This window comes from Salminus brasiliensis, chromosome 25 (genome assembly GCF_030463535.1).
Source record: "Salminus brasiliensis chromosome 25, fSalBra1.hap2, whole genome shotgun sequence".
Lineage (NCBI taxonomy): Eukaryota > Metazoa > Chordata > Actinopteri > Characiformes > Bryconidae > Salminus > Salminus brasiliensis.
In genome coordinates this window covers 28,278,587-28,302,584 of record NC_132902.1, presented here as the reverse complement: position 1 = coordinate 28,302,584, position 23,998 = coordinate 28,278,587, and the positions used below count along the sequence as shown (strand labels likewise).

At 44.6% G+C, this 23,998-nt stretch overlaps 1 protein-coding gene across 1 annotated transcript; it reads right to left on the bottom strand.

Annotated features, from left to right (window-relative positions):
• Positions 1-12,387: 12,387 nt before the first annotated feature.
• Positions 12,388-19,684, bottom strand: LOC140547973 (uncharacterized). The gene is made up of 2 exons (XM_072671299.1): positions 19,542-19,684; positions 12,388-15,285 (listed from the first exon to the last, which is right to left on the bottom strand). The coding sequence occupies exon 2, from the start codon at positions 15,275-15,277 to the stop codon at positions 13,025-13,027; it is 2,253 nt and encodes a 750-aa protein (XP_072527400.1). The 5' UTR covers positions 15,278-15,285; positions 19,542-19,684; the 3' UTR covers positions 12,388-13,024.
• Positions 19,685-23,998: the final 4,314 nt, after the last annotated feature.

Sequence of the window (23,998 nt, the reverse complement as noted above, 5' to 3'; positions counted from 1 at the left end):
CTGCGGAGTGGGTACAGGCTCACCAACACTGGTATAGCTGAAGACTGGAGAAACGGAGCCTGGTGAGTCTGGTAAGACTGACCTCAGCATGACCAGCATGACCTGCAAGAACTCACACTGGTCAACCAGCATGACCAGCGTGACCAAAATCAAATGCAACATACAAGAGCTGGTCAACCAGCTAGCTTACCAGTATAGGGTATTGTTGTGCTCGCATGAGCAGCTTTTTGACCATCAAAGGCAAGTTTAGACCATCTGAAACCGGACTTTTCAGCAGGGTAATGATAGCATGCTAAGATAAACTGGGTAATGGATTTGATATTTTATTAACACCTGCTGTAAATATGCTCCTAAAAATCAGAATCACAGAACAGATCAGTAACATAGCCGCTTGATCAGCTGTTCGATACTTCCTGTGTAAACATCCTGAACACAGGCTTTCTGTTAGGACACGGGGGGCAGTGGACGTAAACATGGACGGTGCTCCACTTGATGGACTTTAAATGAAAATAATTGATTTACATGAATAATTCATGAGTCAGACATCACTAGCCAGTGCTATAACCCATTATACACACTCACACACGCTCAGGTTTAAAGTGTATTCCCCTTTTACAGAGATGCAATCAAAACCTTTTGCATTAACAAATCAGCGCTCATGTACACTCACGCTAACACAGTGTCCCCCCAGTTTCACCAACACAACACGGAGAGTTAACATGTAGAACAGAGGGGACATTACTTAAAGGGCCGTTACCATTCCCAATACATTAGATTCTCTCATTTCAAATAAAAGCATGTGTGTCGTTGTGTGTAAACATCAGAAGCTAGCGTTCAGTCCATTCAGTCCATTCTGAACGCTAGCTCATTATAGACCAGCTCATTTATATACATTCCACACATCCATTCAGCCTACAGCAGTTTAGCCCCACCCATTCAGCCTACAGGAGTTTAGCTCCACCTATTCAGCCTACAGCAGTTTAGCCCCACCCATTCAGCCTACAGCAGTTTAGCTCCACCCATTCAGCCTACAGCAGTTTAGCCCCACCCATTCAGCCTACAGCAGTTTAGCCCCACCCATTCAGCCTACAGCAGTTTAGCTCCACCCATTCAGCCTACAGGAGTTTAGCTCCACCTATTCAGCCTACAGCAGTTTAGCCCCACACATTCAGCCTACAGCAGTTTAGCTCCACCCATTCAGCCTACAGCAGTTTAGCTCCACCCATTCAGCCTACAGCAGTTTAGCCACTATCCATTCAGTTCATGTTACCTGTAAGCTACGTTGTCCTGCAGTGTTTTAGTGAGTGATTCAGCCTAGTTACTGTCTGGAGAGTAAAGTACCCCACCTGTCTGAGATTCATAATGGATATACCCTCTACTCTTACACACACACACACACACACACACACACACACAGGCTGATGTCTGAGGCCTTTACAGCTGGAGGCAGGATAAAGTAAAGCTTGCTGTTATTAATGCCTGTCTAACTCTCAGACTCAGGCTCTGTCCCAAACTCATAGTGCACTCAGTTAGGCTGTGTCTTAAACTATGCCCTATGCACTGTATCAGCCTATATGTAAAAATATCCCCCGTTAAACACTGATCAGCCATAACATTAAAACCACTGTCAGGTGAAGTTAATGCCACTGATCATCTGGTTCCAATGGTACCTGTCAAGGGGTGGATATAGTAGATGGGTAGATAATCCTTACTATAGAGAGTAACGATTACTGCATAAAGAACCCTCTTAGAGGAAAACTATAGAAAACTGTAATTTGAAGATGATGAAGGTGATGAAGCAGGAAAATGGACAAGCGTAAGAATAAGAAAAAGCGGAAGTGACACTTTGAAAAGTACCAAACTGTGATGTTCTAGATAATGACTGGGTCAGAACATCTCCAGAACATCAGGCAGGTCTTGTGGGGTGTTCCTGGTATGCAGTGGTCAGTCTATGGTGGTCTACCAAAAGTGTTCCAAGGAAGGACAACCGATGAACCGGTGACAGGGTCATGGGCCTCCAAGATGCTCATGGAGGTCCCACCTCACAGGACTTAAAGGATCTGCTGCTGACGTTCGTCTGCTGAAGTCTTGGTGTCAGAGTCCACAGCAGGACACCTTCAGAGATCTTGTGGAGTCCATGCCTCGACAGGTGTTAGATATTAGGTCTTAATGTTATGGCAGGTCGGTGTATATATAAATGCATGTTCAAACACAGAAGATAAACAGAGCGGCTGGCCGGGATGGTCAGGGAGGACTTCAGTGTGCTGTGAGGAAACAGCAGAAACTGTCCAGGAGTTCATGTAGGGATTACACACACACACTCTCACACACACACACACTCTCACACACACACACACTCTGGGGTCACGGAGAGATCGGGAGACAGTTATGCAAGTGTTTGGGTGTGTGTCGTCTTGTGGCAGTGTGTGTGTGTGCTGGTGGATTTGGGGTGTTTGTGTGCATGTGGATGGATATGGGGCGAGTGTGTGTGTGTGTGTGTAAGCCCCGAGCTTTCCCTCTCAGCATGTCCGTCCATATTAGTGTGTGTGTGTGTGTGTGTGTGTGTGTGTGTGTGTGTGTACTTGTGTCCAGACAGACACAACACTCTACACACTCACACTCCACACACACTCACACTCCACACACACTCACACTCTACACACACGCGTCTGTCTGCATCAGTGTAGCTGTGCCTGAGTGGAACACCGAGGACACACAGAACCCAAAAGCGTCTACTGAGTTCCTCCACCATCGCAGCAGGTTAGATCCTGTTCCTGGTCATACTGAGCACAAACCATCGGGTCATGGAAAAGAACCCTTTTTTAGTACTGTGGAGAACCCTTTTCAGGCTCAGGCCCAGGCTCAGGCTCAGGCTCAGACTCTGACTCTGACTCAGGCTCAGGCTCAGGCTCAGGCTCAGGCTCAGGCTCAGGCTCAGGACTGCTGTTCAGTAGTTGATGATAAAAGCTGTCAAATCAGTAATAATGATCAGCCCTAAGCTATGTTTGCCCTGAGAGTTCCATTAACACCAACATCACACACACACACACACACACACACACACACACACACACACTGCATTCCTCCTGCAGTCTGTCTGATCACGGCTCAGTCTTTCATCTCCACACGCAGTATTATCAGCAGTAATATCAGTGTGTGAGCGGCTGCGTGATGAAAAGAGCTGTTTGTGAAAAGTACAGAAATATCCCCGAATCAGAGCGTCAGCCTCCAGCCCAGCACACACTCCTGACCAAGGTGCTGCTATACACACCCCGCAGGCCTCAGTCCTGAAAACTGAAACGTGAACATATATACATCATGTATGTTGTACCCATTACTGTTATATATTTATATTTGTGTGTAATAATGAGGACAATATCCCAACCCATTTTATATATTTTACACCGTTTTATATTTTTTATATATGTGTGTGTATATATATATATATATATATATACACACACACACAGAGAACCATTTACAGTGCTGTAGAGAACCCTTTTCAAGTCAAGTCAAGTGGCTTTGTGCAACATGGAACAAAACGAGAACAAAAACATTACAGTACAGGACAGACTGCAGACAGTGCAACATGCAAGACACTACAATTTTATATATATATATATATATGTGTGTGTGTGGGATATTATTATTACATGTCTGTAATTGATACACAGTGTTTACTATAAACATAGACTAAAGTAAAGAGCAGTGCTATTATTTTATTATTATTATTATTATTATTATTATTATTACTATTATTATTATTACTATTATTATTGCTATTTTTATTATTACTATTATTATTACTATTATTATTATTATTATTATTGCTATTTTTATTATTACTATTATTATTACTATTACTATTATTTTTATTTTATTATTAATATTAGAGTGTGGGCTAGGAGCTAGGAGGTTTTCTGGGCCGGCTGTTAGAGTCTTCCTGTCTTTGAGTTTATCAGTGTATTAATATCAATAAATTCAGTGAAGAAACTGAAAGTGTGTGAAATAAGGGGCTGTACATGCATATGATTGTATATAATCTACTGTGTGTGTGTGTGTGTGTGTGTGTGTGTGTGTGTGTGTGTGTGTAGCATGCAGTAGTTCGTAGTTCTGCCCTCGGTCACTCCAATGTCACTCTCTCAGTGTGTGTGTTTGCTCATGATTACACACTCCAGTGTGTGGGCTGTGTGTCAGTCAGTGCCATATCTGCATATCACTGCATGTTTTACATCATCAGGAAGTGTGTGTGTGGGGGGGAAAGTAGCAGTGCAGGATTGTCCAAGTGTTTGTGTGTGTGTGTGTGTGTGTGTGTGTGTGTGTGTGTGTCACACACACACACAGGAAATGACGGTGAGTGAGATAATGAGGAATGCAGAAAAAATCTTCATGGTATTATCAGATGTGTGTGTGTCTGCTGTGTGTGTGTGTGTGTGTGTGTGTGTGTGTCTGCTGTGTGTGTGTGTGTGATGTCTACCTCTGTCATCCTAAGCATGTGGGCACACACCTGTGGAAATGGTTAAAGGTGTGTGTGGTCAGTGGTTGCTGCTGTGGCAGACTGTTGTCACTGAATGACAACACACACACACACACACACACACAGTCTCTCTCTAATTGCTGTATATTTCACAGTGACGGTCACAGTCTCTGCCTGTGGTTTAGTGGAGATTTATTCTCTCAGTCTGAAAAAGCCAAAGTCACCTCTGATCCTCCAGCAGCCTCGGAGCTGGACGATACACACTCTCCTCAGATCTTCTTCCATGGAAACAAATCAGAGTTAGAAACGTCTGAAGGAGCAGACATGTCCATGAGTTAAAAGTGAGGTCAGTAACTTGTGCATTTGGATGTAGGAAGTAAACGCCTGGATGTTAAAACTAGCATAAGCGTTTAGATGCTGAGCCGAACGTAAAAGCGTGTGTGTGGAGACTGACGTGAACATTAGGATCTGAAGCTGGAGCTGAAGCTGGAGCTAATGTGAACGTCTGGACTTTGGACGTTTGCACTGGTGGGAAAGTGAACGCTTGCATGTTGGAACTAACGTAAATGTTTGGGTGTTACATAAACTTGGACAAATGGGTGGGACTAATGTGAACATTGAATGTTGAAACCACCTAGGATACCACAGCAACCACATAGCAACATAGCAACATAGCAACACCCTAGCAACCATCAGTAATGGTATATTAATGAGTTCCAGAGAATTCCACCCTTCCTCTCTAGAGAGTCGCCCAGGTGCTCGTTCAGTCTCCCGTCACTTCCAGACTTGACCACTGCAGCTCTCTTCTGGCTGGTCTCCCTTTCCGCACCATCAGACCCCTGCAGTTGATCCAGAACACAGCAGCCTGGGTCGTCTTCAACGTTTCTAAGTTCAGCCAAGTTCAGCTCCTCCTCTGCTGTGTTCTCTCTTCACTGGCCTCCTGTAGCTGCTGCCCTCATCAGATTCAGACCCCTGACTCTGATCTACAAAGCCAAGACTGGACCAGCCAGCCCCTCCGTACTTGATGGCGATGGTCAAAATCCGATCTGCACCAAGAGCCCTTCCAGCTTCAAGTATGGCTCGGCTCGACCCGCCATTAACCTTTAAGATGAGCATCCAGACTTTTTTCTGGTGGAACGAACTTCACAAAGCCAAAGCAACCACCTTATCATGACCTGAGTAACCCCCTAGCAACACCCTAACACCTCAACTATATCAAAACATCACGACAGATTCTCCTCCAGCAGATAATCAGAACCGGTCAGAACTGAGCTGCACTTCACACTGAACTGTGAAGGACACAGCGGACAGTGTGTGTGTGTGTGTGTGTGTGTGTGTGTGTGTGTGTGTGTGTGTGTGAGAAAAATCTTACACAGAGACCTGTGTACACTGGCTCAAGGTGACCGGGCCTTGAGTCAGTTTTAATCTTTAATCACACACACACACACACACACACACACACACACACACACACAGGTCACCCACCCACCTTCAGGAACATGTTCCCTGAGAGATGATGTCATGGTCTACAGAGGGAAACTTGAAGCGCTGCTTTAGTAAATTATTATCTAATTCCTGATAGAGGTGTGTGTGTGTGTGTGTGTGTTTGTGTGTGTGTGTGTGTGTGTGTAGAAACAGTGTGTGACTTTAAAAGTACAAATATGTCACCTTACAGGCAGCAGCAGGTCAGTGGGCTGACCAGTACTGCTGAATACAGAATCACACACTGGCTGTGAGGGCCTTGATTCAGGCCTTCCTCAGCAAACCAGCAGAACATTAGGACCAGCATAAACCAGTTTAAACCAGCTAAGACCAGTTTTATGGAAGCTTTATGGAGATACCACAGTGCTAGCCAGGCGCTAGTTTCTAGTCATTGTGACTGTGCAAATGGACACAGCGGTGACCTGCAGAAGTGTTGGAGAATACAGGACCTCCATCTGAGTGGAGTTCAGAGCGAGAGAGACATGTCTACCCTCATACATCTGTACTGCTACACTAAATGTCCAAAAGTTTGTGGACACTTTTTATAATGAATGCATTCAGCTACTGCTACTGCTGACACAGATGTGCAAATGCACACACACAGCTTGTCTAGTGTAGAGACGTACTGCCAATAGAATAGGAATCTGGAATGATGCTGGAGCTCTATCCAGTACTTTTAGGATGAGATGGGCGTTGGGGATGAGGTGGTGGGGTGGTGATCATCATCTAACATCCTGACCTCACTAACATTCTTGTTGTTAAATGTAATCAATCAAATCCTCACAGCAATGCTCCTCCTCCAGAATCTAGTAGAAAGTCTTCTTCTCTGGACAGTAGAGACAGTTACTCCAACAGAAGCAGGATCAGCTCCTTTAATACCCTTGATTTCAGAAGAAACAGTGAACAAGCAGGTGTCCCAATACTTTTGTCCATGTAGTTTATATGTGTACAGTATATTATACACTAAATAAACTCACAGTGTGTCTCTGTGTTTTGTGGATTATCCCCCCCCCCCCCGGGCTGTCATTATATCCGTGCTGTAAGACGCTGGCAGGAGGTGGGTGAGGCCGGTATGGTCAGGTTATTGATCTGTCCGGGCTGTAATGGAGACTGAGAGGCTTCCCCTTTTCCTTTCGATCAGTCTCTGTCCCTCTGTCTCTTCCTCAGGTTACATGCGTGTCTCTGTGAGAGTCTCTGATGAATAAGAGCGAGCAGAACTCTCTCTCTCTGAGGAAATATGCAGTCTGAGGGCGAGTCTATGGCACTAATTAGCCCTCTGTGTGTGTTTATTATTTATTGATTGATTTGATATAAACTTTATTATTAATCTCCATAATAGAACTGTCCAAAATAATCAGACTGTCACTACTGATTTAAATGCCTAATGCTGGTCTAAACTGGTTTATACTGGTCTAAACTGGTTTATGCTTGTTTGTGCTGATCTATACTGGTTTATACTGGTCTAAACTGGTTTATACTGGTTTATACTGGTCTAAACTGGTTTATACTGGTCTACACTGGTTTATGCTGGTCTAAACTGGTTTATACTGGTCTACACTGGTTTATGCTGGTCTAAACTGGTTTATGCTGGTCTAAACTGGTTTATACTGGTCTACACTGGTTTATGCTGGTCTAAACTGGTTTATACTGGTCTACACTGGTTTATGCTTGCTTATTTATGCTGGTCTAAATGGGTTAATGGTGATTTATGCAGGTCTAAACTGGTTTATGCTGGTTTAGCTTCATACCAGTACACAAATCCAACATGCTGTTTTGTTGTTCTCCTTAAACATTAAAAATGAGGTTATTCTTATTCATTTCATTCATTCTCGTTCTCCCTGCTCTCGCGGCCTCTTTCACTGTGTGTACCGCTGTAACACTGTAAAACACATTTTACTCGTGTGTTTGGGTCGATCCGATGCTTTCTGACTGAGAGACGCGAGTTTTAGTGTGAGTAAAGCTGTGAGTGTGATAAAGAGCTGATTCTGTGGGCGAATAAAGGAACGGGCAACTGAAGCCAGAGCCAGAGCGGCGCTATAGAGAGACTATAGAGGCTCTATAGTGTCCGAGTCACCAGGAAACACAGCTGCGGAGGAAAAGCATGTGACCTGCAGGAGCGGTTAAATCAGCATGCAAACAGGGTTAGCAAAGCCAAAACACACACACACACACACACACACACACACACACTTTTGCAAGAGTGTAGTTTTTTGTTTCTGAAGTCAGGAGATACTGCATCACTGCACACTTCCAGAAAAGATGTGAGGTAGCGGGTTAGCTAGTTAGCATGATTTCATGAATAAACAGGAATTAATATCATTATTATCATCATCAAAGCTAACTTCAGCAGTTTGATCAATAACTACATATAGATGTATACACATGGGCCGGTGAGAAGGCGGGGCTTAAACATACGTGTTTAAAGCTGTATAAATCCGCACGCAGAACGCCTGACGACATTTTACACAGTGTACAGATCTCCACCAGACACACCAGCGGCCTGTTCACTGGTCAATTAGCATTTAAATCAGCTTCCAACAAACTCAGAGAATCAGACAGACAGACAGACACACAGACAGACAGACAGACAGACACACAGACAGAGAGACACACAGACAGACACACAGACAGACAGATAGAGTTATAGACATATAGACAGACAGACACACAGACATATAGACAGATAGACAGACAGACACACAGACAGACAGATAGACAGACAGACACACAGACAGACAGATAGACAGACAGACAGATAGAGTTTTAGACATATAGACAGATAGACAGACAGACACACAGACAGACAGATAGACAGACAGACACACAGACAGACAGACAGATAGAGTTATAGACATATAGACAGATAGACAGACAGACACACAGACAGACAGACAGACAGACAGATAGAGTTATAGACAGACAGACATACAGACATATAGATAGACAGATAGACATACAGACAGATAGACAGACAGACACACAGAAAGATAGACAGACAGACAAACAGACATATAGATAGACATATAGACAGACAGACAGACAGATAGACATATAGACAGATAGACAGACAGACATATAGACAGATAGACAGACAGACAGATAGACATATAGACAGATAGACAGACAGACAGATAGACATACAGACAGATAGACAGACAGACAGATAGATAGAGTTATAGACATATAGACAGATAGACAGACAGATAGACATACAGACAGATAGACAGATAGACAGACAGGTGGATGTTTAGTCAGTGGTAACTGAGTGTACTCAGTGGAGATTAGGAGGGAAAACAGTGGAGGGCTCCTTTAATGGCATCTGCAACTCTACCACCATCACTGTGGCCTTGAGCAGCTTAGAGCTGCCAAATGCTCTCAGTGCCTCTGCAAAAACACTGCTATACTGTGTGTGTGTGTGTGTGTGTGTGTGTGTGTGTGTGTGTGTGTGTGTGTGTTGCTTTGAGGATATGCTTCAGTGCAAGGCCACAAGACGCTGACTTTATAGCTTTCAGTTCTGCTCTTTAGGTTTCAAATGCAGGACAAGTAGCAAACTGCAGTAACAGCAAAAACACACACACACACACACTTTACCCCTCACATATCTGTGTACACATAGAAAATATATTTTTACCAATTTTAACATAAATGATCTGTAATAACTGATCATATTAAAGCCTAATCATGTTCATTTAGAGTAAACACCGCCTTACAGATGAATATTAGTGTTTTAATGACAACATAGCCCCGCCCACTCCACCCATTCAGCCTACAGCAGTTTAGTCCCTCCCACTCAACCTACAGCAGTTTAGCCCCACCTATTCAGCCTACAGCAGTTTAGCCCCTCCCACTCAACCCACTTTACATTTTTACAATGTAAATTGGTACATTGTACAAAAATACAATGTTTAATATTTTAGGGTTTTTTTATTTTATTTGCATTTTCTTGTGTAAAATGCTTTGTGAACACACCTGGTTAAATAATAACAATAGGCTTTATTTACATGCCCCCTTTTCCATAAGTAAAATATAAATAAAGCTTATTATTAGTAGTAAGAGTAGTATTTAACTAGTTAAATAACCATTTAAGCATCTAATTGGTTCCTACCTATATACAATTATTTACTAAGGAACCATAGCAGAACCCTTATTTGGAGAGCGGGTGGTGTCTGTATTGAGCGGGAGGTGGAGAGCGTCGGCCTGTGTAGTGAACAGGCCTGTGAAGACCTCGTGCTGCAGCTTGAAGTATTTCTGGATTTCGATGAGAAAATTCTCTCTGTTCTCTCCGATTTGACATGGGGCTGATGAAGAATGAGTGTGTGTGTGTGTGTGTGTGTGTGTGTGTAACGACAAAGGCAGTGAGTTCAAACCACCCCCCCCCCAAACTCTCCAGAACATTCCTTACATAAATCTGAAGGGCTGTGTGTTTTTGTAAGAAACCTGAGTGTGTGTGTGTGTGTGTGTGTGTGTGTGTGTGTGTGTGTGTGTGTGGAGAGAGAATCATTCTGGAGAAAAAGGCCACATATATTTACAACACACATAAACACTCACACACTCACACACACACACACACACTAACTGTACAGTCTGGGAGCGCACCAAGCCCACTCGTTCTAGCACCACATCCCCATGTCAGAGTAACTGCTGTGCTGAGGACGGCCCACCCCGGCCCAGTGGTGGACAGTGGTGGTCCTGCGGTGGTCCCTTTTGTCTGTTGGGACACAGGGGAGGCTGATAAAGTGCGCCCTAACAGATGGAGCTACAGTCTGTAACTGTACACCAATAAAGTGAAGCTATATGGGAGGGGTTTCTAATAAAGTGGCCAGTGATTGAAGATGCACAGCAGGTGTTTCCCATAAAGTGGCCACTCACATTATCTTCTCTATGTTCCCTAAACATGACAAAACTGCAGGATTTTCATCACGAGGACTGCCTCTTTACAGCTTTAATGAAGGTTTAACATGTGCTTTTCAGCCAAAAGACCCCCCACCCATCCCCTCCACCCACCCTCCCTCTCCCTTTCTCTCTCGCTCTCTCTCTCTCTTCTCACAGCTGCTCTCCCTCCCTTTCTCCCCAAAGCCCCTTCCTCCACAACAGAAAGCCCACCCATCCCCCACCTCCGAGCTGTGAAATCCGGGCAGTCTGTGAGGCGGTGGGGTTCGGGTGGAGGGGAGAAAGGGGGGGGTTGTGAAGATCTAAGCATGAGGATGGAGAACAGAGGGATATTAAAGCGAAGGTTTGGCAGGAAATGCATGAATCATCTCCCTAACCAAGCCGTTTGCTTCTTTCGGTTTCACACTGAAGCTATAGGGCTAATGTTGCTAAAAAACAATAGAAGCTTATGTACACCAATTAGCCTCAATGCCTGTGCTCATCACATGACTGAGTTAATCTCTAAGAGGCTTGCTTATGTGGTATTTGACTCTGTGTGACTCATTAACGGTGATGCTGTTAGAACAATGCTAATTGGTGTACATAAGCTTCCATTATTTGTTAGCTACATTAGCCTTGTAGCTAAATCAGAAGCCATTCCACCACTGTTTTACATTTCTCTGCATAATTAATCAGTTCAGATGAACAGACTCAGTCAAAGTGGGGGTTTGGTGGGTTTGAGGGGTTTGGGGGTTTGGTGTGAAACGCTCGGTTCTAGATAATCTCCCCCAGTCAGAGATGGAGTTCTACAGTGGAGGTTCTAGATAATCTCCCCCAGTCAGAGCTAGAGTTCTACAGTGGAGGTTCTAGATAAGCTCCCCCAGTCAGAGCTGGAGTTCTACAGTGGAGGTTCTAGATAAGCTCCCCCAGTCAGAGCTGTGGTTCTACAGTGGAGGTGAAGGGAAGCAGACGTCTGAAGCTCTACTAAAAGCTCCTCACAGAAAGTTCTTCACCTAATGGTGATGAAGACGCTGCCTGATGCCTGAGACACGGTTCTACCAGAGTTCTGAGAAGAGTTCGGCTCTAGAACCTGCTTTTAAAACCAGATCATTAAAATGGTGGAGGGATACATGCTGCAGGGTGTAGTGCAGCTACAGAAAGTAGTCCCTAAAGAAAACTGCATTAGTTCAGATTCTCCACTATTTTACCTTCATCATCATCATCATCATCATCATCATCCATATAAAACTCAGAAGCAGTTTCACACCAGACCCCCTCTGACGGAGCTCATCTCCAACCCAACAGGTCGAACCTCCCCTCGTCCTCACTAAACAAATTTACCAAGGCAATGACACTCAGGTCAGGAGTGCAGGTGTGTGTGTGTGTGTGTGTGTGTGTGTGTGTGTGCACCCCAACCCCAAACACAGCAGCCGTTCGGTTTCTCATTGGTTTATTTGAAGTACGGTTTTTAAATATAACAGGAGTTAAGGAAAGGCCGCCTGCGTCCGGAGGCACTGATCCGGGTGAGAGTGACAGGTGTGAAAATGAAAGCACCACGGTTTAAAGGTAGAAGAGTCTTTCTTTATTTTCGAAGCCAAGCCATCACGTTAAAAACATTCCTCACTGTTTCGGCCGTCCGGTTAAAAGCTGAAGATGGTTACGTGGATACGGAAAGGATATGTGAAATCTAAATTAGATTATATACTAATAAATGCTAATCCAATAACCCAGGTTCATATTCACAGTCTGAATCACACGCAAACACAAGACTATTCATTCCAATCATGTTTCCATTTTCTCAGATTTTTTTTTGTTTTGTTTTTTTGTTATTGTTTAACGTCCAGAGTTCAGTTCTGCGGTCGGTTTATGCGTAACTATTGTTCACATTTTTCCGGTTTATATATTGACCAGCACGGCCCTCGCCAAACACAGCAGGGTACAAAGACTCTCTCCTTCTGTCCTCTGTAATTCTCTCTCTCTCTCTCTCTCTCTCTCTCTCTCTCTCTCTCGCTCTCTGTCATTCGCTCGCTCCGGAGTGGTTTCGTTTCTTTTTCGGGATGACCAGAATACCAGAATGCCTGAGAAGACCACGTCAGGCATTTTGGGCGTTTATTTTCGGACAGCCTGTACTGTTTGTTGGACGGCGTTTTTTAAAATTGCATCAGTGTGGAATTCACATTATAAGGTTGTTTAACTTCACGCGGTATCGATGGCCTGGCTGACCACCATATCTGCAGTGGGGTCAGCAGCTAGGCTCAAATCCTTTTTCAGTTCACAGTCAGTGTGTTCCTGGGCAGCGTCTTCCTCCACCACTCCGTTCACACACTCCTGGGCATCTCCATTGGCCTCTCCATTGGTCTTCACCTTACAATCTCCATTGACTTTCGGTTCAGCCATTGAGGGTTCTTCCTGCACTCCAGCGCTTTCACACTCTCCGTTGTCCAGCTTCTTCTCCGTATCGCTAGGGGCAGTGCCGGGTTCCTCAGCCGACAGCTCATTGGCTGAAACCGACTCAGAAATCACGATCTTGGGAATGGGTTCTTCGCTCCCGGACTGCTCCACAGACTCTGCCTTCGTTTCCGAAGGCTCAGGAGAAGCAATGGGTTCAGGTACAGGTTCTGGAGATGCAGCGATTGGCTCGGATTCTTGAGAAGGTTCTGGAACCTCTGGAGCTGATACTTGCTGAACGTCCATGGTGCTTAGAACCTCCTGGACGGCTTCTTCCACTACCTGCACTGCTGCAAGCTCTTCTGGGGTGGCTGCGGGCTCTTCTTGTTCGACTACAGGTTCCTCGGGTGCTGCTACAGGTTCCTGAGTCACAGATACAGCCTCTTCTGGTGTAGCAACAGGTTCCTCAGGGGCAGCTACAGGTTCTTCTGGTTCGGGTTCTTTTGGTGCTGCTACAGGCTCTTCTGGTGCAGCTACAGGTTCTTCTGGTGTAGGTACAGGTTCTTCTGGTACAGCTACAGGCTCTTGTGGTGCTACAGGCTCTTCTTGTGCAGCTACAGGTTCTTCTGGTTCGGGTTTTTTTGGTGCCGCTACAGGTTCTTCTGGTGCAGCTACAGGTTCTGGGGCAGCCACAGGTTCCGGGACAGCCACATGTTCTTCTGGGGAAGCCACAAGTTCTTCTGGGGCAGCTACAGGTTCTTCTCGTTCAGGTTCTTCTGCGGCAGGAACAGGCTCCTCCGGCGCAGCTACAAGTTCCTTTGGTGCATCTACAGGTTCTGGGGCAGCCACAGGTTCTTCTGGTGCAGCTACAGGTTCAGCAACTACTGGTTTAGGTTCTGGTTCCTCTGCTGCAGCTACAGGTTCTACCGAAGGTGGTTCTTGTGGGGAAGCTACAGGCTCCTCTGGAGCAGTTACAGGTTCCTCTGTGGTGGGTTCTGGTTCTGCAGCAGCTGGTTCTTGTTGTAGAGCTTCAGGCTCTGGTGGTAAGGCTGCTGATTCCTCTGGGGCAGATACAGATTCCACTTGCGTAACTATAGCCTCCACTGGGACAACTGGAGGCTCTTCTGGGGCAGGTGCAGCCTCTACTGGTGGAGGTACAGATTCCACTGGACTCACTACAGCCTCCACAGGGGCAGGAACAGCTTCCACTGGGGAAGATACAGTCTCTGCTGGGGCAGGTACAGATTCCACTGGGGCAGGCACAGGTTCCACTGGGGCAGGCACAGTCTCCACTGGGGCAGGCACAGTCTCCACTGGGGCAGGTGCAGGCTCCACTGGGGCAGGTGCAGGCTCTGCTGGGGCAGCTGCAGGCTCCACTGGGGCAGGTGCATCTTCTACCTGGGCTTTCACGGTTGGAGCGGCAACAGCCTCTACTGGGGAAGCGGCTGGTTCCTCTGGTGCAGCCACTGGTTCCTTCTGGGCCTGTTCCTCTGGGGCAGATTTAGCCTCTACCGGAGCTGGTGCAGCCTCCTGTGGTGCAGGAGCTTGTTCCTCTGGTGCAGCCACTGGTTCCTTCGAGGCCTGTTCTGCTGGGGTAGATTTAACTTCCTCTGGTGCAGCTGCTGGTTTCTCTGGTGCAGCTGCTGGTTCCTCTGGTGCAGCGGCTGGTTTCACTGGTGCAGCTGCTGGTTCTTCTGGTGCAGCTGCTGGTTCCTCTGGTGCAGCTGCTGGTTCCTCTGGTGCAGCTGCTGGTTTCTCTGGTGCAGCGGCTGGTTCCTCTGCTGCAGCTGCAGGTTGCTGGGAACTTTCTGCAGGATCTTTCTTCTCCTCTGCCTGTGTTTCTGGTGGTGCAGCTTCCGGTTCTGCAGGTGCTCCAGTCGCTGGAGATTCAGCAGAAGCAGCAGCCGCCTGTTCAGCTGCGTTTTCTGCAACTTTGTTGCCCTCGGTTGCTTCATCCTTCTGCTCCGTAGCTGATGTTGTTACCACCGCGCTCTCCTCCTTCTTTTCCTTGGGGTCACTGACATCATATCCCTTCTTCTTCTTGCTCAGTTTGCCTCCCATGATTTGTCCTGAAAAAAAAGAGAAATGTAGCTTAGCATTCAGCCACAAGAGCATTAGTGAAGCTGTATGATCACCACCACCACCATCATTCCAGAGAACACAGTTCTTCCACTGCTCCACAGCTCCTCAATGCTGGGGGGCTTTTTACCCCTCTAGCCCACGCCTGGCATTAGGCAGCATAGAGCCAATAGGGTCATAATGTTGATCTGCTCCAGAGAGTCCTATTCTATTGGCAGTACTTCTTCTCTACAGAGACTAGACAAGCTACATTCATTAGAAGGCGTGTCCACATATAGAAACACACAATATTAAAATATGCCTGTATCGGATCTGCAGGTCAATAATTAGCATCACGCTATTTGGTGTACATAAGCTCCCACTATTTGTTAGCTACATTAGCTTTATAGCTCTAGTGTAAAACTAAAGAACCCAACTTCAGACACCAGTCTTGGCTGATGGACTACATTTTTGACAAAGGGAAAACGGTCTACATTTGATTTTTGGCCAAACCATCACTTTAATCAGCCCTGCTGTAGACGAGGATGATGAAAGTTAGCACCGCGCTCGCCTGCCAACATTTCTGTCCTCTTTTAAAGGACGTCCAATGTTACCTAAAGCAAGCTCTGCCAAGGAGAGAGAGCGAACACAGCCCAGAACACAGCCCAGAACACAGCCCAGGCTCCGCCGAGGAGGGGGATGGACAAAAGACGAATGGCTAAATGACTACTGGAAGGGAACTTCACATGGTTCTTGTAAACTCCAAACTAGACTCTTGTGTGTGTAAGTGTGGAATGTGGAGTAAGCAGTCTGCCAAGAGAGCGCCCATTCTTCACTGGGAGACGTTTCAGAGCTCTCGCAGAAACTCTCTCGTGAGAAAGACCGAAAAACTGAAGCAGATAGACTACTTTTTAAAAACCTGACCTCGGTGTCCTGGGAAAATAAGACTGCCAGGACTGAGTTTAGTGAGTCCGGAGGGCATGAAAAGAGGCAGGCCTAATTTCTTACCCTAATTTCTTGTTGTTATCAGGGCTAGGATGATCAATCAGGACAGATTGATCAATAAGTATCATCATTTTTTGTTATATTTATTATTATTTTAACCCACAGGCAAGTTACAGTTAAGATTTTGGAGACAGTTTCCATTTTCACCAGAGGGGGCGACAAATCCTTAGTCAATAAACATTCAACTAAAAATATTAAATAAAACTAAAAGTTATTTTACTATAAAACTGATATTTGAGTCTTCCAAAAATGAAGGGAATTTTAACTGCAGTATATTAATACATGACCTAAGTGGGCTTATACTTTTATGCATAAAGCACAAATAACAGAACTATTTTAGTTTGGTTATGCTCACACACACACACACACACACATAAGTAAGTAAATAACCAAGAGAATAATATATCTAACCTGGCAAACACACCACGCCACACTACACCAATAAGAGCCCTTGGGAAAGACTCCTAACTGTGCGTTCTCCTGCCCGTGTGCGAGCTCTGTAGGAGTGTACTGCTGTGAGGGTGAAGCAGAGCTCTGGCTGTTATGAAGCACTCTGAGTTTCGCTGGTGGCTCGGTTCAGTGCAGTGAGGAGATAAGGGCGGCTAAAACGGCTGATTAGATAAAACACAACGGCGCACACATAACTCCGAACACCAGGGTCTCAAACAACAGAGCGAACACAACAGGACGCCTAAATCACAGCGGAGCGCTGAAGCCATACCCGTTTACGAGGTCGAAAGGTTAACCTGATTTCAGAAGGTTATGCTAATCGAGCTCTCTGACCACCATCGCTCCCTTTATACAGTTTACAAAAGGAGAGGAACAGGTTTCAGCCTACTGTAACTTCCTGTTCATAAAATAAAATTCCTAAAAAAGGAACTTCCTCGTGACTTTTGATGAACCCACATGGACTACTTCTTTAAATCAGACATACATACGGAAGTTATTATTAAATACAGCAGGTTCTTAGTGATGACACATCCAGAACTGTAGAAATCCGAATAAGACGTCCAGCGTTTAGATTAAAGGGGTGAGCGGCTATGAAGCTACATCTTCTCATTTACATTCATTAAACCCCTCCAGTGACAGTTGCCTGTGCAGCATCTAGGGGGGTAAGTGTATTAGGAGCTGCAGCAGAGGGGTAATTATAAGGGGGAGGTGCAGGATGGGGTAATTACACCGGGAGCTGTCCATTGTGCTGCACTGGGGCAACTAAAGCCGGATGCGTAGTCATGCACCAAGCGCATGCACAAATCAATCCAAACGCACACATCTGCAGCCTGCGCTGGCCGCCCACAGGCCCATGGCCCTCCCCGCTTCGCTGGAACAGAGCTCCATATGATAATTATGATCTTAAATCCAGCCCTAATATGGTGAACGGCTCATCATACAGGCTGGGAGACAGTAGCTGTGCTGGAGGATAAAGCTAATCAGGCCCTTTATTCTGCTGACTCTAGCGGTGCGGCACATGGTGGTCCGCGCTGGACAGACTGAAATCCCTGCAGCTCTGATCTGAGGGTTTGATGAAGGAGGAGAAAGCATTGAGAGTGTGTGGGTGAAGCAACAGTGAAGGTACAGCCTGAGAGTCAGTGGGTCTGATGTGTGTGTCGCTTCCATATGAAATAAAAACACTCAGAATAAACACTGTGTCTCTTTGATGCAACAATTATAAATACAATAATTCATTCTTTGAATGTAACTGATTCAAATGTGCAGAGTTGAAAATATATATTTAATAAACCACTATGACACTGTAAAACAACTCTAGCCTTTGAAGTATAGCTTAACCTTATATAACAAGTCACTTATACACTAACTAAGCATTTCTGATCCGTCTTAATATGCTAATTATATATATATACACATTAGAGGTGAGCAAAATGACAATATTATTAATTTGTTTTTTAAATGCATTATGATAAAAACATTATGATATTTTCTGAGCATGCCAGAATACTGTGATATATATATATTTAGCATCATGATAGTGTCTAAATATCCTTATATAATATTTTATCATATCACCCATCTTTAATATGTATTGTATTGAATTAATTATTCAATTTGAATTGAACTTTCTACATAAAATCTATACCTGAATCATATTTATACACTCCATATCAGATTTCTGTTTGAATGCTATAGTTAGTTCTATAACTGTTTTATAGCTAAAAACACTCAATGAAAGACACTACTTCTGCTTTAAACACCCACAACTAATTTACACTCTATATGCTGATCAACAAGATTCACCATTATCAGACAAAACTAAATATATTATAAATGATCTAATTTGTGACTATATATATATATATATATATATATATATATATATATATATATATATCAGTTAATGCACATTTCAATCCAATATATTCAAAGCTTCAGTTCTGTTGGTGAGATCTGACTGAAGCTCTGCCACATTAACCACAGCAAAGGGCAACTCAAGGGTGGTAAGAAATGCACTGGAAAAGCCAAATGCCCCCTGACTGTACCCCCCAACCCCCCTCCTCCTCCTTTGTTCCCTCTCTCGCCCCCTGCAGCCTCATGGCCTCCCACGACAGATGGGAAAATTGAAAACTGGTGCAGAGCAAGTTTAATCTGGAACCAGAGAAACCAGAGGAAAAGGAAAAGTATCTCCAGAAACCTGTGGGGCAAAGAGCTGCTCTGCTGAATACAGCACAAAGCAGCTCAGACTGAACACACACACACACACACATACACACACACACACACTCACACATACACACTCACACACTCACTCACACACACATACACACACACACACATACACACACACACACTCACATACACACACACACACATATACACATATACACACACACACACACACACACACACACTCACACACACAGCAGGGGCACAGCACTACTTTCACACTATGCTTTATTACACTGTCACTACAGTTACACTACATTTACCTTCACACTGGATTCACTACACTCCTGGACTCCTGCACTACCCCCCATACCCCCCAAACCCCCCATCACCACCCCCTCTCTATAGCCCTGCGGAGCCTCTATTAGCCACTAAAATCAGGGTAAAGGCAGTGTGTGAACACCCGGAGGTGAGTCTGGGGATGGAGCAGTGTGCTCAGGTGGAGGAAAGGGAAATCTCGACGTTGCTAAGCTGAAGGGTGGAGAACAAAGAGCAGGCAGAGCATCCACCCAGCCTGCCTCCTCCAGCACGCGCTCTCTCCGGCACATGCATTACGCACAGTAAGAAGTGAAGCAGCACCGACCTGAAGGAGAACGGAGAGCCCGGAACGCAGGAACGTGGCTGTTAATGAGGGATGGTGTGGATCCAGCTGCTCCTCCTGCTCCTCTCAGCTCGCTCTGCTCCTCCTCTTGTTAAAAGCAGCTCCGTTTGTGGCCATGTGGCTCTACAGCCCCCCTCCCTCCTTCTGCCCCTTCTGCCCTAAACCACACCCACAACCCCCTCCCTCCAGCTCCTGCTCACCCCCTCCCCCCTCCAAGGCCACATACTTCACTAGATTACACGCAGTTCTTTAGGGCAGCAGAACCCCCCCAACCCCACCCCCCCTCTCAGCACAGCAGCAGCCCCCATCCCCTCTCCTCACCTCCACTCCGAGGGGTTTCACCCATCCTCCTCTTCCTCCTCTTCCTCACCCAGCAGACTGTGCTGTTGATGCTGGAAGTGTCAGGAAGCTCATATTAGAGACAGATCACTTTATTAACCCCAGAGGGAAAGTCTCACATTACAGCAGCACAGATACAAATACAGCCTCACTTACACACACAGGAGATATAATAATATATATGTTTTAATAAATGCAAGAGGGTACATTACATACATATTTAAATTATATTATATTAAGTTTATTTTGTATATGAATTATTGTGGATTAACTGAATTTAACACAAAAATGAAACACATTCACAATCAATGCATTTAATAAATGAGTAAATATTTATATTTTTCAGTAAATAAATAACAACTGTGTCTAAAATGAGCAGAAAACAATTATTTACTCTTAAAAAATCAACACATGCTTTGGACAGGGGTGCAAAAACGCACAAGACTGATAGCTGTCATTGCCCTCCTGATTCTTATATTAACAACAACAACAACATTAATAATAATAATAATAATAATAGAAGAAAAAGAAGAAAAGATTTAGCTGTACTTGCTTTAGTTTGTTTGCACACATACTAGTAAAATATTAGACCGAACATTAGGCCACTCACTGTCTATGACCAGCATGACCAACTTACAGATGAGCTCGGTCAGGTTGGTCATGCTGATGGACCATCAAACTCAAATGAACACATATGCTAAGCTGCCTATTGTCTAAACCATCTTAACCAGCTGCCTCACCAGCTTAGACCATCTGAACCCCGCTACCCTGACGCTGCTCCTCCACTGCTCCACAGCTCCTCAATGCTGGGGGGCTTTATACCCCTCTAGTCCACGCCTGGCATTATTAGGCAGCATGGAGCCAATAGGGTCATGATGTTGATCTGCTCCAGAGAGTCCTATTCTATTGGCAGTTCTTCTTCTCTACAGGGACTAGACAAGCTGTGTGTGCATTTGCACATCTGTGTCAGCAATGGGTGCAGCTTAAAGTAGCTGAATGCATTAATTAGAAGGGGTGTCCACAAATATTTGGACATATAGTGTACTATTGTGTATGTTACTTAATCTGTAGCTACAAAGAGCCAAATATTGACAGATATTCGTCATATTGATCTTTATAAGTTATCTTACCAAAAACCAGAGATAATAAAGATGAAATCACTTCCTGTGGCTGTAAGTGAGCGGTTAGCAAGGTTAGCATCATTTCTAGCTAGCATGCTCTGGCTAAATTAAGGTGTGTGTGTTTGTGGGCAGTGGTGGCTCAGCGGTTAGAGCGCCGGGATATCGATAACAGGGTTGTGGGTTCGATTCCCGGGCTCGGCAAGCTGCCACTGTTGGGCCCTTGAGCAAGGCCCTTTACCCTCTCTGCTCCCCGGGCGCTGGAGTTGGCTGCCCACCGCTCTGGGTGTGTGTGTGTACTCACTGCCCCTAACACGTGTGTGTGTGTGAGTGTGTGTTCACTACCAGATGGGTTAAATGCGGAGGACACATTTCGCTGTACAGTCCACACTGTACAGTGACGAATACGTGCACCTTTATCCTTTTATCCTTTTTTACCTTTGTAACGTGCAGGGCTTCAGAGTCTAATTCCACACACACACACACACACACACACACACACACAGGCTGTAGGGAGGGGTTAGAAAGGCGAGGGGTCAGTTTTAATATTGCCTCCCAGGTTAAAGAGGCCTGGCGCCCCCATCCCGCACCCATGTGTAAACTGCCTGCTAGGTGTTAATGGGACGAGGAGCATTCTGCTAGGCCTGTTGCGTGTGTGTGCTGGAGTCCACATGTGAACCTACTTCCACTCAAAACACACACTTCTCCTATTTCTGTGTGATTTGTTACGGAGAATGAAACGCTAGTGAGGTTCACTGGGTAAACACTTCAGTGATTCCAGGATTTCTGGCTCCCGCTGCATCATGATAGGACTCACCATGTTTGGGATGTTAGGAAGTTTTGGGGTGAAGAAGCAGCTCAGTTTATTCTATTTACTTCATTATTCATCAGAGGCAAACTCCTAACAGGAAAAGGCTTGTGATGGCTCTCTCCATTCTCTCGAATCACTGAATGGTTATCTGCTCCTCTGTCGCTCACACTGCGCTGCTAATCTGTCGGCCTGCTGTTAGCCAAAGGGAGCAGTGTTAGGAAACTCCCAGCCTTTCGTGCGCTGAGGGGTTTATGGTGTGTGAGCTTTGTGCCCTGTGAGTTTGACAAACAGTGTGTGTGTAATTAATCACAGGTTCACTGAAAAAGCCAGAGGTTCAGCAGGAGGAGGAGGAGGAGAGTGAGGCCTGCTGAGAGGACCGCTTTCAGCATGAGAACAGCGGCATCTGGTGGCCAAACCCGGGAAGTGCATGTATGAAGATTGTGAGATTATTTGTGTTTTGATGTTTTTTTGAGAGAGAAAAATAACAACATCCTAAGGGACAACTGAACAAAATAAAAACAAACAATAATAAATAATAACAATAAAAAAGAGAAGTTATATACACAAAAAATACACAAAAAAGTCTGCTATGACCATGAAAGCTTGAAGAGAATACACATATATAATATTTATTTTATAAATATAAGTATATATATATATATATATATATATATATATATATATATATATATATATATATATATATATGTCATATTTACATATATCCCACATGTATTGTATGTATGTTAATATGATATAGTCCAGATAGGTAACCTCCGTCCGGCTCACCGCTCAGATAAGACACCATATGCTGGGACCTCAGGGAGCGTCCTGAAGCTGCAGTAAGAGCCCAATCTCAGCTGTGAACACCCTTCCCCCCCACCCTGTTCCCCCGTCCCCCCACCACTGTAAAGCTGCAGCAGGTGGAACAGAGCCTTCATCAATGATCTCAGCACTAATTACCCTCCATTCAGCCATTCTGCTCGGCTCCACTCTGGAGAGGGAGGTGTGTGTGCTGCAGAGCGGCAGCTGCTTTCTGTATTGATCACATGCTGATAAACCTGCCTTCAACTGGTTCACACTGGTCAGGCTCCGAACCGGATCAGAACATCAAACCATCATGTTTCACTGTGCAGCAGATCTGTGTGTGTTTAGTTTATTAAACTCACACACCCTTAATCAGACCATACTGCTGAGATCAGCTCATCAGATCATTTAAAATGATTTGACTTTCTAATAATTATATTATTATTATATTATAAACACAAATATACATTATATTGATGATGTCACTCTTGATGTAATTCAACAACAACAATAATCATAGTCATGTTTTTGTTATTGTCTTGAAGCTTACTAATATATTTGCTTTGTTCTGATTGGCTGCCCAATATTATACCTCCTAGCTTAAAGATTCTATAGGCTTACACTCCTGTATGCTGAATGGGCGGGGCATAAATACATTTAGCCACGCCCATACATACGAAAGACGTGTACAGTTGAAGGTTTGACACTGACATCAATAACATCATTTAAAGATCCTTTATTTTCAGATACTAATTGAAGTATACACAGTATTTAATTATATATTACTGGATATATCGAATCGATTAATTTAAATATAGTCATTTAATATAAGTTAATATAAGTAATATAATAATTAAGTATAAATAATCTAGTATTTAAAGCCTGATTAATCCCTTCTTTCATTATTAATGAAGCTCTTTGTTCCTCAGTGTCTCCTTTCAACCAGTAGGTGGCACCAGTCTGCTACTCTACGTTTTTCTATTTGGGTGTTATAAGCTGCAAAAGATGGGTTATCACATACCATTCTCCCTTCAGTATGGATTCTCTCTCTCTCTCTCTATATATATATATATATATATATATATATATTAATTAATAATAACATAAAATAATTTTAAAATAATAAAATGGGTATAACCTGGTGTATGACCTGTTAAACGCAAGCTACACTTCAGAGGGTCAAAGGGTCAGGTGGACAGAGGGACAGAGGGTCAGAGGGACAGACGTATAGAGGGTCAGAGGGTCAGAGGGTTAGGTGGACAGAGGGTCAGGCGTATAGAGGGACAGAGGGTCAGAGGGTTAGGTGGACAGAGGGTCAGGGGGTTAGGTGGACAGAGGGTCAGAGGGTCAGACGTACAGAGGGA